Source organism: Chrysoperla carnea, chromosome 1 (genome assembly GCF_905475395.1).
Source record: "Chrysoperla carnea chromosome 1, inChrCarn1.1, whole genome shotgun sequence".
In the NCBI taxonomy this organism is placed as follows: Eukaryota; Metazoa; Arthropoda; class Insecta; order Neuroptera; family Chrysopidae; genus Chrysoperla; species Chrysoperla carnea.
The window spans coordinates 1,975,242-1,991,979 of record NC_058337.1 but is presented as its reverse complement, the minus strand read 5'-3'; the positions used below and the strand labels follow the sequence as shown (position 1 = coordinate 1,991,979).

Genomic DNA, 16,738 nt, shown 5'->3' with positions numbered 1-16,738 from the left:
GTGGATTTAATTTCCTACCTGCTAACTATACGCTGAAAAAAGAATCATTAATTACAGGAAAACTAATAATTCCCAAATTCTAAAATTATATTCCCAAATCCTCCCAAACGATTCCCAAATGAATGGAAATAGTTTGAGTGAAAAATAACAATTTTATCTGCTAACTATACGGAGCTTAAAGTTGACTATCTATTTATGTAATAAATTATAACCTGCTGCTGTGGTTACATCTAAGAATCTTCTATTAATATAAACAAAATGACGAGTAATACATTTCAAAACGAAAATACTGATTTATTTATCAGTGAAGAACAAATAAATAGAAACAAATTAAACGAATTAAATACAGAAGTGATTATTAAAAATGAAATATTTGATGTGAGTGAAAGTGATTTAATAGATTATAAAGAACCATTCAAAGGTGGACACGAAGGAATTAAAGAAGAGGGAATACTTGAAGAAACTGATATTAAAATGGAGAATGAACGAATTAAACTTGAACAACAATTAAATACTGAATTAATTATTAAAGATGAAATATTTAATGAAAATGATTTAGAATTTCATAATATTGAAAATGAAGAAACATCTTTAACATGTGAAGTGTGTGATAAAACTTTTAATAAAAAACACCATTTAACTTCCCATAAACTAATTCATACTGATAAAAAACGTTTTTCATGTGAAGTGTGTGATAAATCATTTAATAGAAAAAACAGTTTAATTCGGCATGAACGAATTCATACTGTTGAAAAAACTTTTTCCTGTGAAATTTGTGTTAAATCGTTTACTTGTAAACAGAATTTGATTGTACATAAACGAATTCATAGCGGAGAAAAACCATTTTCTTGTGAAGTTTGTGATCAATCATTTACACATCGAATCAGTTTAAAAACACATGAACGAATTCATACCGGGGAAGTCCCGTTTTCTTGTGATGTTTGTAACAAAAACTTTAATAAAAAATGTAATTTAATTCAACATAAACGTATTCATACTGGTGAAAAAACGTTTTCCTGTGAAATTTGTGATAAATCGTTTACTTGTAAACAGAATTTGATTGTACATAAACGAATTCATAGCGGAGAAAAACCATTTTCTTGTAAAGTTTGTGATCAATCATTTACGCATCGAATCAGTTTAAAAACACATGAACGAATTCATACCGGGGAAGTCCCGTTTTCTTGTGATGTTTGTAACAAAAACTTTAATAAAAAATGTAATTTAATTCGGCATGAACGAATTCATACTGTTGAAAAAACGTTTTCCTGTGAAATTTGTGATAAATCGTTTACTTGTAAACATAATTTAATTGTACATAAACGAATTCATAGCGGAGAAAAACCATTTTCTTGTGAAGTTTGTGATCAATCATTTACGCATCGAATCAGTTTAAAAACACATGAACGAATTCATACCGGGGAAGTCCCGTTTTCTTGTGATGTTTGTAACAAAAACTTTAATAAAAAATGTAATTTAATTCAACATAAACGTATTCATACTGGTGAAAAAACGTTTTCCTGTGAAATTTGTGATAAATCGTTTACTTGTAAACATAATTTAATTGTACATAAACGAATTCATAGCGGAGAAAAACCATTTTCTTGTAAAGTTTGTGATCAATCATTTACGCATCGAATCAGTTTAAAAACACATGAACGAATTCATACCGGGGAAGTCCCGTTTTCTTGTGATGTTTGTAACAAAAACTTTAATAAAAAATGTAATTTAATTCAACATAAACGTATTCATACTGGTGAAAAAACGTTTTCCTGTGAAATTTGTGATAAATCGTTTACTTGTAAACATAATTTAATTGTACATAAACGAATTCATAGCGGAGAAAAACCATTTTCTTGTAAAGTTTGTAATCAATCATTTACGCATCGAATCAGTTTAAAAACACATGAACGAATTCATACCGGGGAAGTCCCGTTTTCTTGTGATGTTTGTAACAAAAACTTTAATAAAAAATGTAATTTAATTCAACATAAACATATTCATACTGGTGAAAAACCATTTTCATGTGAATTGTGTGATAAATCATTTAATAGAAAAATCGATTTAATTGTACATGAACGAATTCATACAGGGGAAAAACCTTATTCATGTGACATGTGTGATAAAACATTTGCACAGACCAGTAATTTAATTCGACATAAACGAACTCATACTGGTGAAAAACCTTTTCCATGTGAACTGTGTGATAAAACATTTACACAAAAAACCAGTTTAATTGTACATGAACGAACTCATACTGGTGAAAAACCTTTTTCATGTGACATGTGTAATAAAACATTTACGCATAATTATCATTTAATTCGACATAAACGAATTCATACTGGTGAAAAACCATTTTTCTGTGAACTGTGTGATAAAACATTTACACAAAAAAACAGTTTAATTCATCATGAACGAATTCATACAGGTGAAAAACTTTTTCCATGAAAATTTAAAACATTTACTTTTGTTATAAATAAATAAAAATCGTTAGATATTTTAAATTTTGTTTTATTTTTTTAATTTTCCTATCCTAATTTTTCTTTCAGAACAATATTATCAATTAATTAACTATTTAGTACTCTGTAAGGGGGTGGAAAAAAAATCATGTTCTCCTATTACACAATATAAATAAAATTTATTCCACCAAAAACATTCTGTTAAAAACTAGCCAAGTCTCGATGGAGCTGCTTGTTTATCTCTAAAAAGTAATGAAATCTAGACGAAGTCGTGCCAAGTCTAAGGTTCCTTACTGCGATTTCTTTATTATTATAGTTAATGTTGTGTGACTTGGCCGTTGAAGGGTACACAAGGATACAAAACCATATACTCCATGACACCATTGCACCAATCTGTCGCCAGAACCGCTACCCATTAACGATGGAAAATTGCCACTTGGATTCAATAAGCAGTCAATTGTAGGCTTGATAAAGCTTAGTATTTCAATAATACTTATTTATAAGGGAGCCAAGTTTTGTACCCTTGTGTACCCTTCAACGGCTTAGTCACACAACATTAACTAAATAATAAAGAAATCGCAGTAAGGAACCTTAGACTTGGCACGATTTTCCGGTTCTGATTCTTGTACAGAAGCAACAATTTTTATAGGTATTTACGCGTACGTGCTTTATATCCGGAGGGTTTTATATTTACGCCTTTGTAAAGGCAGTATGTCGATCTCTAATAGTTTGTTTGGACTCTTGTGTTTTCTAATCAGGGTCACCATGTACTTGAGATCTTCGATTATCCTAGTTTTTATAGTTTGCCCTTTATGTGGCCATTAAACCTTATCTTTGTAGCAAATTACAGCTCTCTGAGTTTATGGGAAGTAAGAGTTCTATTCTGATTATCATGAGTGAGTGTCATAAATGCGGTTGGTTATAACATCAGAATCGTCTATTCGTTGTGTGCGTAGTCATGGTAGGGACAATAAAATCGATACCAGCGCTTCCAATGAAAAATTTTGGCGTTAAAGAAGGCTGTTATTACTAATTTGCACCTAATTTGCAGTTCTTTACATGTTAATGTTATAGAAATGTCAAATTAAAATTATTGTAAAACACAAATTAATTAAACTTAATGCATTAAAAATTGTGAAAATAAGAAATCAAATTGCATATATATTATTTTTCAAATGTAAATTATCATAATTATTTATTTAAATTTGTGAGACAATAATATTAAATTTTCAATGTAAGCCTTAAATGCAATCCATACAATTATGGAAACGAAACTCACGCACGGAGCGAATATCTCATTGTCAGATGAAAAAAATTTCATAAGAATTTTTATCAATGAAAATTCATTTACAATGTTAGGTTGGTATATTTAGTTTTAATGTTGGTGGGTTGGCAGTATTGATATTACTAATATACTTCTCTCTTTTGGTTCAATATAATATCTATATATCTTACTCATTTATAATTTTATTTTAAAGCAGCCATGTTTTTTGAAATTTCGACCAATAGAAATACTATATAATGAATAAAGACACACCTTTTATTATACTTTCGTCTAATAGGAGGTGTATCTTTATTATATTTCTGTAATATCACTTGTATAACATATTCAAAAACTTAAAAACAACTTGTAACGTGCCTTGCCTATATGAGGAAGATTCTTAGTTTTAACTGTGAACAAAGATTTGACATGACGATATTCGCTCCGTGCGTGAGTTTCGTTTCCATGGTTACGAAACACTACTTTAATTATAGAATTGTATATGGATGCATATATAATTGTATGGATTGTATTTATGACTTACATTGAAAATTTAATATTATTGTCTCACAAATTTAAATAAATAATTATGATAATTTACATTTGAAAAATAATATTTGTGCTATTTGATTTCTTATTTTCACAATTTTTAATGCATTAAGTTTAATTAATTCGTGTTTTACAATAACTTTAATTTGACATTTCTATAACATTAACATGTAAAGAACTGCAAATTAGTCATAACAGCCCCCTTTAACGCCAAAATTTTTCACTGGAAGCTCTGGCATCGATTTTATTGTCCCTACCATGACTACGCACACAACGAATATCTGAAAAAATTATCGAATAAATAATTACTTTAAATCCTTATTTGTCGCCCAAAGCCAACGTCAAGCGTCATCATGAAATTAAATCTTAGAAATGGAAGCTTTCAAGAAGTAAAATATACAAACCTTAATAATTAGGTAATAGAATAAGAAAAATTTCTTAAATTTTTTAGTTACACTAAAAACAGTTCTTAAAAACCTTTTAAAGTAATAACAGTTTTTAATTTTTTTTTTTAGTAATTTTACCAATAAAATGCCACCATGTCGTACGTTGACGGGTCGTAAAGAGCGTGATCGTAATCGATCATTAATGCGTGATCATCGGAAACGACGAAAACAAGGTCAAGAAGAATTATATCTTTATCAAGATGATATTAATTTTAAAATTTATGCACAAAATTTTAAAATCGCTCAAGAGAATTTAAATTTTGAAGTATGTAATGTATGTGATCGTCGTTGGTTTGATTTGTCATAAATTTAAAATAAACAAGTTAAAACAAACAATTGACTGAGTTAATTCTTGAAATACCATGCATAGTCAGTGTTGATTTCTTTATCACATTACACATACATACATGTGACACATACATAACTGATAATCAAGTATAGTACATATTATAAAATTTCCGCCTAATTGGCACCCTCACGGGTAAACAGTGATGTTTACAAAAAACTGTTTCAAACAAAAGTTGTTTAATTTTTGATAAGGAACATTTTTTACATTTAAACTTTTGTTCTATCTCTAACGGTTTACAAGATGACCCAATTGACTTATGATGCTCATTAACGAACTTGACCACACTTTTTACGTCCTGAGTACGCTATAAAAATTTCAGCTCGATATCTTTTTTCGTTTTTGAGTTATCGTGTCCAAAGACGGACGGACGGACAACCGGAAATTGACTAATTAGGTGATTTTATGAACAGCTATGACAAAATTTTTTTCCTAGCATCATTATTTTTAAGCGTTACAAACTTGGGACTAAACTTAATATACTATGTATATTTCATATATATACATGGTATAAAAATGAATTGAATATTTTCACAGCGGATAATAACATGGATCCTGGTTTACAACCTGATGTTTTAAAAAAATAAACATTTGTTGAGGAACAATTAAATTAAAAATAATTGTAAATAATTGAAGTATAATTTTATTTTAGAAATATCTATTTTATTTGAAACCATTCGCGAGCCATTACAAAGTTATACTTTTAGCTAGTGTAGGATTTGACTGGCGTATTTGTAAAGATTTTTAATCACTTTCATCTTCTAATTGATCGATTTCATCTTCAGCTGTAATTAATTCATCTTCCATTGTATCGTTTTCTTCAAAAGGTTCCTCTTTAATCAACACTTGTTTCAAATTTATTTGAACATTTTCTTCATTTTTCGTGAATTCTTCATTTTTCAAATCATTTTCCTTTTCAAATACTCCCGTTAAATAATCGGTTAAATTTAAATCAGTTTGTTGACTAAACGAATGAATTTTTCTATGACGTTTTAACGAAGTTTTATGATTAACTTTTTTCCCACAAATTTCACATGAAAAACGTTTTTCCCCCTTATGAGTTATTTTATGTACAGTCAAACTACTTTCATGTTTAAATTGTTTACCACAAATTTCACATGAAAGTGATTTTTCATCAATATGACTCACTTGATGTCGATTTAATTTACTTTGTTGAATAAATTTTTTACCACAAATCTCACATGAAAATCGTTTTTCCCGTTCTAGTCCAGTATGAATGAATGCATGTATTTTTAACGAGCTTCGTTGTGAAAATTTTTTACCACATACTTCACATGAAAATGGTTTTTCCCCGGTATGAATTCGTTTATGAATAGTTAAAAAACCTAACTGTACAAAATTTTTACCACAAAATTCACATGAAAATCGTGGTTCCCGTTCTTCTCCCGTATGAGTAAATTGATGGGTTTTTAACGTGCTTTGTTGAGTAAATTTTTTACCACAAATTTCACATGAAAATGGTTTTTCCCCGGTGTGAATTCGTTGATGCACAATTAAATCACTTGGACATTTAAATTTCTTGTGACAAAAATTACAAAAATGTTTTCTATTTACTTTACGTTTCGAAACAGTTCGAACTTCTAAGTGATCGGTTGCGGTTGCATTTTCCGTGTTATTTTCGTCTATAATAACTTCGCATGGAAAAGTTTGAAATCCTCCATTGTGAGTTGTTTTATGTTTCTTCAAACTACTCTGTTGTGTAAATGTTTTATTACAAATCTCGCACGAATAAGGTCTTTCTCCCGTGTGAATTCGATTATGACTCACTAAACTATGTGACCAACGAAATTGTTTATCACAAATTTTACACGAAAATGGTTTATCACCCGTATGAATTCGTTTATGATTAAGAAAATTTCTTCGTCGTGTGAATGTTTTCTCACAAAACTCGCATGAAAATGGTTTGTTTTGGTAATCTTCTAACTGATCAGTTGCATCGTTCAGTTGCAGTTCCATTGTGTGATTTATTTTTTTATGTATATTCATACTACCTTGTTGTGTAAATTTTTTCCCACAAATCTCACATGAGAATGGTTTTTCTCCCGTGTGAACTAGATTATGACCAATTAAACTATGTCGCCAACGAAATTGTTTATGACAAATTTCACAAGAAAATGGTTTTTCTCCGGTATGAATTCGTTGATGTTCAGTTAAAGTATTTTGTCGTGTGAATGTTTTATCACAAAACTCACACGAATATGATTTGTTTTGTTGAGATTTGGAAGCAGAATCTTCTAATTGTTCGATTGTGCCGCTTTCTTCAAATTTTTCCTCTTTAATCAAAACTTGAGGAGCCAAAACTTCTTCCAAATTGATTTCTTCTTTAATTTGAACATTTTCTTCGTCAATAATTTCATTTTTCGTAAATTCTTCAAGTTTTTCTTCGACTTCTTCGACTACTTCGGCATCACTTAAATCTTCGCCGTGATGAAATATTTTTTTATGTGTCATTAAACTACACTTAAAACTATATTTTTTACCACAAATTTTACATGAAAAACGTTTTTCCCCCGTGTGAGTTCTTTTATGAGTACTCAAACTACTTTGTTGGGTAAATTTTTTATTACAAACCTCACAAGAGAAAGCTCTTTCTCCCGTATGTTTACTTTTATGTGCATTTAAATTCTGCTTCAAACTAAATTTTTGGCCACACACTTCACATGAAAATGGTTTTTCACCAGTATGAATTCGTCGATGTCCAGCTAAATTTCTTCGATCTTTAAACTTTTTGCCACAAAACTCACATGAATGTAGTTTGTTTTGTTGAGCTTTTGAAGAATTTTTCACTTCTAATTTATCGGTTTCATATTCAGCTGTAATTAGTTCATGTTCTAAATTTTCACTTTCCTCTGATATTTCTTCTTTAATAAATATTTTTTCTAAATCGATCTCTTGTTTAATCAACACATTTTCTATTGAATTATTTTCGTCCAATATTTCTTCTTTTTCAAGTTTAACTGATTCCATTTTAAGTTGTAATAAGTTTCTTGTTCCTTTGCGTCACTTTCTTCTGATTTGTTTTTCTTTAATTAATATTTCCAACGAATTTATTCATTGTTTAAACAGCACATTTTCCACTATAACATTTTTGTCCAATGTTCCTTTTGTAAAATGTTTTTGTTCACTGATTTAAGATCAGACCCATCTTCAATGTGTCCACTGATTTAAGATCAGACATTGAAATAAATTACTTGAAATTTTAATTAAATTATTATTAGTTTGGGAATTCAGAACTTTTCGGAAGTTATTTTTTAAGTTTTTTCTAACAAATATTTTTAATCAGCTTTCAAATTTATCTAATTGCGATATAATCTATATATACGTCCGTGCGATATAAACAATTTTTACGAAAACTTTTTTTTACCATGATGACAGTCAGAATGTCAGATGCAGGGTTGCCAGGTTTTTTTTTCGACTCGTCGCCGACCCGTAGCGCTAAAGTCGCCGCGATTAATTCAAATGGTAAAAATGAAATAAATTTTTTTTTTTTTTTCAATTCTGATTTATCAAGAATTATAGAATTATTATCATTATTATTAAACTTATTTATTTTCCAAACAATTAAATTAAAAATTTTCCATTTCATTGTTTAATTTCAAAAATCGCCCATCGGCGACGAGTCGCCTTCAATAAAATTTTAATCGCCGAGCATTGTCAAAAGTAGCCTAAAAGGCGATAAGTAGCCCTATCTGGCAACCCTGAATTGTCAGATGACATCATGACGGTATGGATCAGAGGTTCTCAAACTTTTTTGTACCATTGACCACTTGCAATATTTTTCGGTTTTGTGTGGACTGCAGGCCTGTACGCAGGAATTATCCAAGGGAGGGGTTCAAAATTTTGTTCGTCATTTCGCAAGAGAACATTTAATTGGATCAAAATGTGATATTCAGGCATTATTTTCAATAAGTTAATAAGACGTTTCCAGTAAATTTTTCGATGTACCAAAAACACGTCGAATCGATTGTAGAGACAAAAAAAAAAATGATTCCTATAATAAAATATTTATATTTAAATGTATTTTGTAATAAATTTTCAGAATTTCGATAAAATCGCCCTCTTTTGGGGTAATTCACCTCGCTACTCCAAAATTGCAATATTCGGTAAATATTCAACAAAATGGATCAAAAAAGTATACTCAGGGGTTTTTGGGGTCACTGATCACGATTTCGAAGCTAGAAAAAGCTAAAAAAAACTGGCCCGATATGTTGAGATACATAAAAATTCTTCATTTTGTACTTTTTTCATCTAAAATGATTCGTCTAAAGAGTTTATACAACTAGAGAACGTCAGGGCCCAAAACTTGTCATATGATGAATGAGAGAGAAGACTGCTAGTGAACTGCCCTGTGTCCTTGTCTAATCTACATGCCGTTGGCTACATATTGTTTATAATATGGTAATTTGAATTTTAGTAATAATTGTATAAGAAAATAATATGTCATCTCATGACTAAGAAACTAACAACCATTTTCTGTATATCCTCCATATTACGTTATCGTTCCATACACACTTATTGTATAAGGGTGCTTTCTAAAGTTTACACAACAGTGCACACAAATACACTGAGCACACTGTGCACACTGTGCAGAGCGAGCGAGTGAGCGAGTAATGGTTGAGTTTATTATTTCTAACAGTTTACCTTATTGCTGTTAAGTATATAGTTAAAAAACGATTTATGGAATATTATTTAATACATTAAAAGTTATTCAAAAAGTAGAAACGTCAAAAGAAACTTTATTTACATAACAAACACAATATAAACAGTTTAATTTTTAATAAAATTAACTAAAATTAAAAAGAAACATTTTATTTAATTAATAATCTAGCTAAATATTTTTTTTCTTGTGGATCCTGAGGGAAATATATTTTTAAAAAATTTATCATGAATGTGGTTTGTTTTGTTGAGATTCTTAAACAATATCATCTTTTAATTGATCGATTTCATCCTCAGTTGTAATTAATTTTTCTTCCATTGTATCGTTTTCTTCAAAAGGTTCCTCTTTAATCACAACTTGTTCCATATTTATTTCTTCTTTAATGTGAATATTTTCTTCTTCAATAATTTCATTTTTGGTGAATTTTTCTTCAAATTCATAGTAATTTTCAAGTTTTCCATCATCAAATTCTTCTTTAATTAAACCATTTTCCTCTTCGAATACTTCATCGGTTAAATTTAAATCAGTTTGCTGGTTAAATGAATGAGTTTTTTTATGACGAGATAGAGAAGTTTTGTGACTAAATTTTATACCACAAATTTCACAGGGAAAACGTTTTTTCCCCGTATGAATTATTTGATGTAAATTCAAACTACTTTTATGACTAAAATTTTTACGACAAAATTCACATGAAAATATTTTTTTCCCAACATGAGTTGCTTTATGTGTTTTTAACGAACTATTTTGAGAAAATGTTTTACCACAAACGTCACATGAAAATGGTTTTTCTCCCGTATGAGTTCGTTTGTGAATATTTAAAATACCTCGCAGACTAAACTTTTTATCACAAACGTCACAAGAAAAGGTTTTCTTTCCTGTATGACTTACTTGATGGGTTTTTAACGTGCTATATTGAGAAAATTTTTTATCACAAACTTCACATGAAAATGGTTTTTCACCAGTATGAGTTCGTTTGTGGATAGTTAAAACACTTCGCAGACCAAACTTTTTACCACAAAATTCACATGAAAATGTCCTTTCCTCGGTGTGAATTCTTTTGTGTATATTCAAACTACTTTTATGACTAAATTTTCGATCACATATTTCACATGAAAATAGTTTTTCACCAATATGCATTATTTTATGCTTACTTAAATGAGTTTGTTGATTAAAATTTTTTCCACAATCTTCACAGGAAAATGGTTTTTCTCCGGTATGAGTAAATTTATGTGTTTTTAACGCACTTCGTTGTGTAAATTTTTTATCACAAATTTCACATGAAAATGGTTTTTCCCCGGTGTGAATTCGTTGATGCACAATTAAATCACTTGGACTCTTAAATTTTTTTTCACAAAAATCACACGAATATTTTTTATTTATTTGACCTTTTGAAACAATTCTAATCTCTAATTGTTCGGTTGTATCTTTCGGATGTTCCATTGTATCATTTTCTTCGAATGCTTCCTCTTTAATCAAAACTTGTTCCAAATTTACTTCTTCTTGTACATTTTCTTCTTCAATTAGTTCACTTTTCGTAATTATTTCTTGAAATTTATTACTGTTTTCCATTTTTTCATCACTCAAGTCAAGTAAAAATGGTTTTTCATCGATGTCAATTAGTTCTTCTTTAACCAAATCGATTTTTTCTTCAAAAACTTCATCGATAAAATCTTTGTCGACGTGACTTCTTTGTTGGCTAAAAGAATGAGTTAGTTTATGACGATCTAAAGAATTTTTATGATTAAATGTTTTTTTACAAATTTCACATGAAAATGACCGTTTTCCGGTGTGAGTTACTTGATGTCTATTCAAACTATTTGCCACAGTAAATTTTTTACCACAAATATCACATGAGAAAGGTTTTTCTCCGGTATGGATTCGTTGATGCACGACTAAATCCCTTCGATTTTGACATTTTTTATCACAAACTTCACAGGAAAATGGTTTGTCTCCAGTATGAATTCGTTTGTGTTGAGCTAAATAAAATTTTTGATTAAATGTTTTATCACAAACTTCACATGAAAATACACTTTCTTCTCTATGAATTATTTGATGTCTTTTTAAACTACTCGCTAGCGTAAATGTTTTATCACAATCTGCACATGAGAAAGGTCTTTCACCAGTATGGATTCGTTGATGTCCAGCTAGATCACTTCGACATTTAAATGTTTTGTCACAAAAACCACAGGAATGTGGTTTGTCTCGTTGAGCTTTTGAAGCATTCTTAACTTCTAACTTATCACTTTCTTCTGATATTTCTTCTTTAATAAATATTTCTTCTAAATCGATCTCTTGTTTAATCAACACATTTTCTATCGAATTATTTTCGTCCAATATTTCTTCTTTTTCAAGTTTAACTGATTCCATTTTAAGTTGTAATAAGTTTCTTGTTCCTTTGCGTCTTGTTCAACGAATTTTAAACAGCACATTTTCCACTATAACATTTTTGTCCAATGTTCCTTTTGTAAAATGTTTTTGTTCACTGATTTAAGATCAGACCCATCTTCAATGTGTCCACTGATTTAAGATCAGACATTGAAATAAATTACTTGAAATTTTAATTAAATTATTATTAGTTTGGGAATTCAGAACTTTTCGGAAGTTATTTTTTAAGTTTTTTCTAACAAATATTTTTTATCAACTTTCAAATTTATCTAATTGCGATATAAACAATTTTTACTAAAACTTTTTTTTTACCATGATGACAGTCAGAATGTCAGATGCAGGGTTGCCAAGTTTTTTTTTCGACTCGTCGCCGACCCGTAGCGCTAAAGTCGCCGCGATTAATTCAAATGGTAAAAATGAAATAAATTATTATCATTATTATTATTCAACAATTTTTAAATACGTATTGTAACTCAAAATAATGATTAAACTTATTTATTTTCCAAACAATTCCAAAAATTTTTCATAGCCATCTATTTAAAAAAAAAAATAATTGGAAAAAAATTTCCATTTCATTGTTTAATTTCAAAAATCGCCCATCGGCGACGAGTCGCCTCCAATAAAATTTTAATCGCCGAGCATTATCAAAAGTAGCCTAAAAGGCGATAAGTCGCCCTATCTGGCAACCCTGAATTGTCAGATGACATCATGACGGTATAGATCAGAGGTCCTCAAACTTTTTTGTATCATTGATCACTTGCCATGTTTTTCGGGTTTGTGTGGACTCCAGGCCTGTACGCGGGAATTATCGAAGGGAGGGGTTCAAAATTTTGTTCACCATTTCGCAAGAAAACTATTCAGGCACTAATTTTCAATAAGTTAATAGGACGTTTCCAGTAAATTTTTCGATGTGAAGAAAAACACGTCGAATCGATTGTAGGGACAAAATGGGCCAACAAAGTATACTAAGGGGTTTTTGAGGTCACTGATCACGATTCCGAAGTTAGAATATACTCCTTCCCTTCTTGGGGTTTTTCACCCTTCGCTGACACAACACTGCAATTTTCTGTAAATATTCAATTTGATCCAGCGAGGTGAATTAATTATCTCAGGAGGGTGTGTACGTTTATGGCACATTTTGTTGCATATTTTTTAAGGTTTTTAAAGTTTCAAATATCACCTCAAAAATGGATTATAATAATTGGCTTATTTGGCTTCATTTTGTACTTTTTTCATCTAAAATGATTCGCCTAAAGAGTTTATACAACTAGAGAACGGCCCTGACTGCCCCTGAAAACTTGTCATATGATGAATGAGAGAGAAGACTGCCAGTGAGTTCCCCTGCGCCCTTGTCTAACCTACATGCCGTTAACTACATATTGTTTACTTTATTGCTATTAAGTAAATAGTTAAAAAACGATTTATGGAATATTATTTAATACATTAAGAGTTATTCAAAAAGTAGAATCAAAAGAAACTTTATTTACATAACAAACAGTTTAATTTTTAATAAAATTAATTAAGATTAATAATAAGAAACATTTTATATATTTAAAAATCTAGCTAAATATTTTTTTGTGGATCCTGAGGGAGATATATTTTTTAAAAAAAAATCATGAATGTGGTTTGTTTTGTTGAGATTCTTAAACAATATCATCTTTTAATTGATCGATTTCATCCTTAGCTGTAATTAATTTATCTTCCATTGTATCGTTTTCTTCAAAAGGTTCCTCTTTAATCACAACTTGTTCCATATTTATTTCTTCTTTAATGTGAATATTTTCTTCTTCCATATTTTCATTTTTGGTGAATTTTTCTTCAAATTCATAGTAATTTTCAAGTTTTCCATCATCAAATTCTTCTTTAATTAAACCATTTTCCTCTTCGAATACTTCATCGGTTAAATTTAAATCAGTTTGCTGGTTAAATGAATGAGTTTTTTTATGACGAGATAAAGAAGTTTTGTGACTAAATTTTATACCACAAATTTCACATGGAAAACGTTTTTTCCCCGTATGAATTATTTGATGCATATTCAAACTACTTTTATGACTAAATTTTTTACGACAAAATTCACATGAAAATATTTTTTTCCCAACATGAGTTGCTTTATGTGTTTTTAACGAACTATTTTGAGAAAATGTTTTACCACAAACGTCACATGAAAATGGTTTTTCTCCCGTATGAGTTCGTTTGTGAATATTTAAAATACCTCGCAGACTAAACTTTTTATCACAAACGTCACAAGAAAAGGTTTTCTTTCCTGTATGACTTACTTGATGGGTTTTTAACGTGCTATATTGAGAAAATTTTTTATCACAAACTTCACATGAAAATGGTTTTTCTCCCGTATGAGTTCGTTTGTGGATAGTTAAAACACTTTGCTGACCAAACTTTTTACCACAAAATTCACATGAAAATGCCCTTTCCTCGGTGTGAATTCTTTTGTGTATATTCAAACTACTTTTATAACTAAATTTTCGATCACATATTTCACATGAAAATAGTTTTTCACCAATATGCATTATTTTATGCTTACTTAAATGAGTTTGTTGATTAAAATTTTTACCACAAACTTCACAGGAAAATGGTTTTTCTCCAGTATGAGTAAATTTATGTGTTTTTAACGCGCTTCGTTGTGTAAATTTTTTATCACAAACTTCACATGAAAATGGTTTTTCACCAGTATGAGTTCGTTTGTGGATAGTTAAAACACTTCGCAGACCAAACTTTTTACCACAAAATTCACATGAAAATGATCTTTCCTCGGTGTGAATTCTTTTGTGTATATTCAAACTATTTGCCACAGTAAATTTTTTACCACAAATATCACATGAGAAAGGTTTTTCTCCGGTATGGATTCGTTGATGTCCAGCTAAATCACTTCGATTTTGACATTTTTTATCACAAACTTCACAGGAAAATGGTTTGTCTCCAGTATGAATTCGTTTGTGTTGAGCTAAATAAAATTTTTGATTAAATGTTTTATCACAAACTTCACATGAAAATACACTTTCTTCTCTATGAATTATTTGATGTCTTTTTAAACTACTCGCTAGCGTAAATGTTTTATCACAATCTGCACATGAGAAAGGTCTTTCACCAGTATGGATTCGTTGATGTCCAGCTAAATCACTTCGACATTTAAATGTTTTGTCACAAAAATCACAGGAATGTGGTTTGTCTCGTTGAGCTTTTGAAGCATTTTTAACTTCTAACTTATCACTTTCTTCTAATATTTCTTCTTTAATAAATATTTCTTCCAAATCGATCTCTTTTTTAATCAGCACATCTTCTGCTGTAATATTTTCGTCCAAAGTTTCTTCTTTTCCAAGTTTAACTGGTTCCATGTTTAGCTGTAAAAAGTTTTTGCCCCCTTACGTGGCTCCCCTCTTGCGTCAATTTCTTCTCACAGTTTTTCTTTAATAAATATTTATTCATTGTTTAATCAGCACATTTTTATCCAATGCTCCATCTTTTCGGCTCATTTTTTCTTATAAATTTTTTGTTCTGAAAAAATGTTTTTGTTCACTGGTTTAAGATCAAACCCATTTTGAAATAAATTACTTGAAATTTTGTTTAAATTAATTAGTTTGGGAATTAACCATTTTTTCGCCAATAAATATTTTTTATCGGCTTTCACATTTATCTGATTGTGATTTAAATAATTTTTACTAAAACTTTTTTACCGTGATGTCAGATGAAAACACTGCAATTTAATCGAAGATTATAAATGGTAGACGTAAAAGGATAACTATCTCATAACGAATGTCTCGCGAAAGGAAGAGTTAGGCTGCCGTTACCGACTGTGCCATGATCAAATGTTCCTAGATTAAATTTAATATTATTTAATTTTAATATTAAAAATTTCTTTTTTCTATAATAGTGTCCTATTTTTGAACGTAAGAGCTAAAAACTTCAGAAACCAACTCCTCTATAGTCGACAAACTCAACACAACTAACTCGTAATTACAATAAGAGTTACATATGATAACTTCGCTCTTTAATTCATTTCACTTCACTCCTTAGGCAAGACCTAGTCATCCACCCACTTCAATTTTCACTTCTTAGGTGACACAAGTTATATTGGAAAAAGGTCGGACATATACGGGCAGATTTTTACTTTCACCCTCATATCCTCCACCCCCGCATCAGTGATTTATCCACCATTGCCGAAAAAGAGGAACCCCCTTTTACATAAGGACAACAGCATTGGAAGGACTACAACAGATCACGTCTCTATTTCTTGGCCCATAAATATGTATATAAAGATGAGAACTATTAATATTATGAGTTCCATAATTTATATTAAAACCTTTACTTATGCTGTGTTGATTATAAGTAAATTTATCCAAGGATATCCGTAACTATTGGGATCTGACAAAAGGAGCCATGACACCTGGCTGTCAAAGTAGAAATTACTTTCAAGTTACAGCTTTTAGTGTTGAGCATTGAAAGGTTTGGAGTTGATTACTTTTTGCAAATTATAATTACAACAATAATAAAAAATTGATAAAAAAAATTAAATTATTTCGTCTGGAAAGTATTTACCTCAATTTGAAAGCACGAGAAAAGTAAATTGTTGTGTGAAAAATTGCCAAAGTCGTTCCAATA

General features: G+C 29.8%; 6 protein-coding genes across 6 annotated transcripts in view; 1 reads left to right on the top strand and 5 right to left on the bottom strand.

The window, feature by feature from the left end:
* LOC123290472 (serine/threonine-protein phosphatase 6 regulatory ankyrin repeat subunit B-like) overlaps positions 1-16,738 on the bottom strand; it is a 38,729-nt gene that overhangs the window by 16,398 nt on the left and 5,593 nt on the right. The window lies entirely within an intron of this gene.
* On the top strand, positions 259-2,837 carry LOC123306172 (zinc finger protein 271-like). The gene is made up of 2 exons (XM_044888070.1): positions 259-2,324; positions 2,804-2,837. Exons 1-2 carry the CDS (start codon positions 259-261, stop codon positions 2,835-2,837), a joined length of 2,100 nt encoding a protein of 699 aa, XP_044744005.1.
* Positions 5,806-8,049, bottom strand: LOC123306170 (zinc finger protein 43-like). Its single transcript, XM_044888069.1, has 3 exons — positions 7,689-8,049; positions 6,618-7,403; positions 5,806-5,906 (listed from the first exon to the last, which is right to left on the bottom strand). Exons 1-3 carry the CDS (start codon positions 8,047-8,049, stop codon positions 5,806-5,808), a joined length of 1,248 nt encoding a protein of 415 aa, XP_044744004.1.
* On the bottom strand, positions 9,995-10,889 carry LOC123306169 (gastrula zinc finger protein XlCGF71.1-like). Its single transcript, XM_044888068.1, has 2 exons — positions 10,225-10,889; positions 9,995-10,116 (listed from the first exon to the last, which is right to left on the bottom strand). The coding sequence occupies exons 1-2, from the start codon at positions 10,874-10,876 to the stop codon at positions 9,995-9,997; spliced, it is 774 nt and encodes a 257-aa protein (XP_044744003.1). The 5' UTR covers positions 10,877-10,889.
* LOC123306167 (oocyte zinc finger protein XlCOF26-like) lies at positions 11,059-12,131 on the bottom strand. The gene is made up of 2 exons (XM_044888065.1): positions 11,125-12,131; positions 11,059-11,072 (listed from the first exon to the last, which is right to left on the bottom strand). The coding sequence occupies exons 1-2, from the start codon at positions 12,104-12,106 to the stop codon at positions 11,059-11,061; spliced, it is 996 nt and encodes a 331-aa protein (XP_044744000.1). The 5' UTR covers positions 12,107-12,131.
* LOC123306166 (zinc finger protein OZF-like) lies at positions 13,752-15,645 on the bottom strand. Its single transcript, XM_044888064.1, has one exon. The coding sequence runs from the start codon at positions 15,472-15,474 to the stop codon at positions 13,768-13,770; it is 1,707 nt and encodes a 568-aa protein (XP_044743999.1). The 5' UTR covers positions 15,475-15,645; the 3' UTR covers positions 13,752-13,767.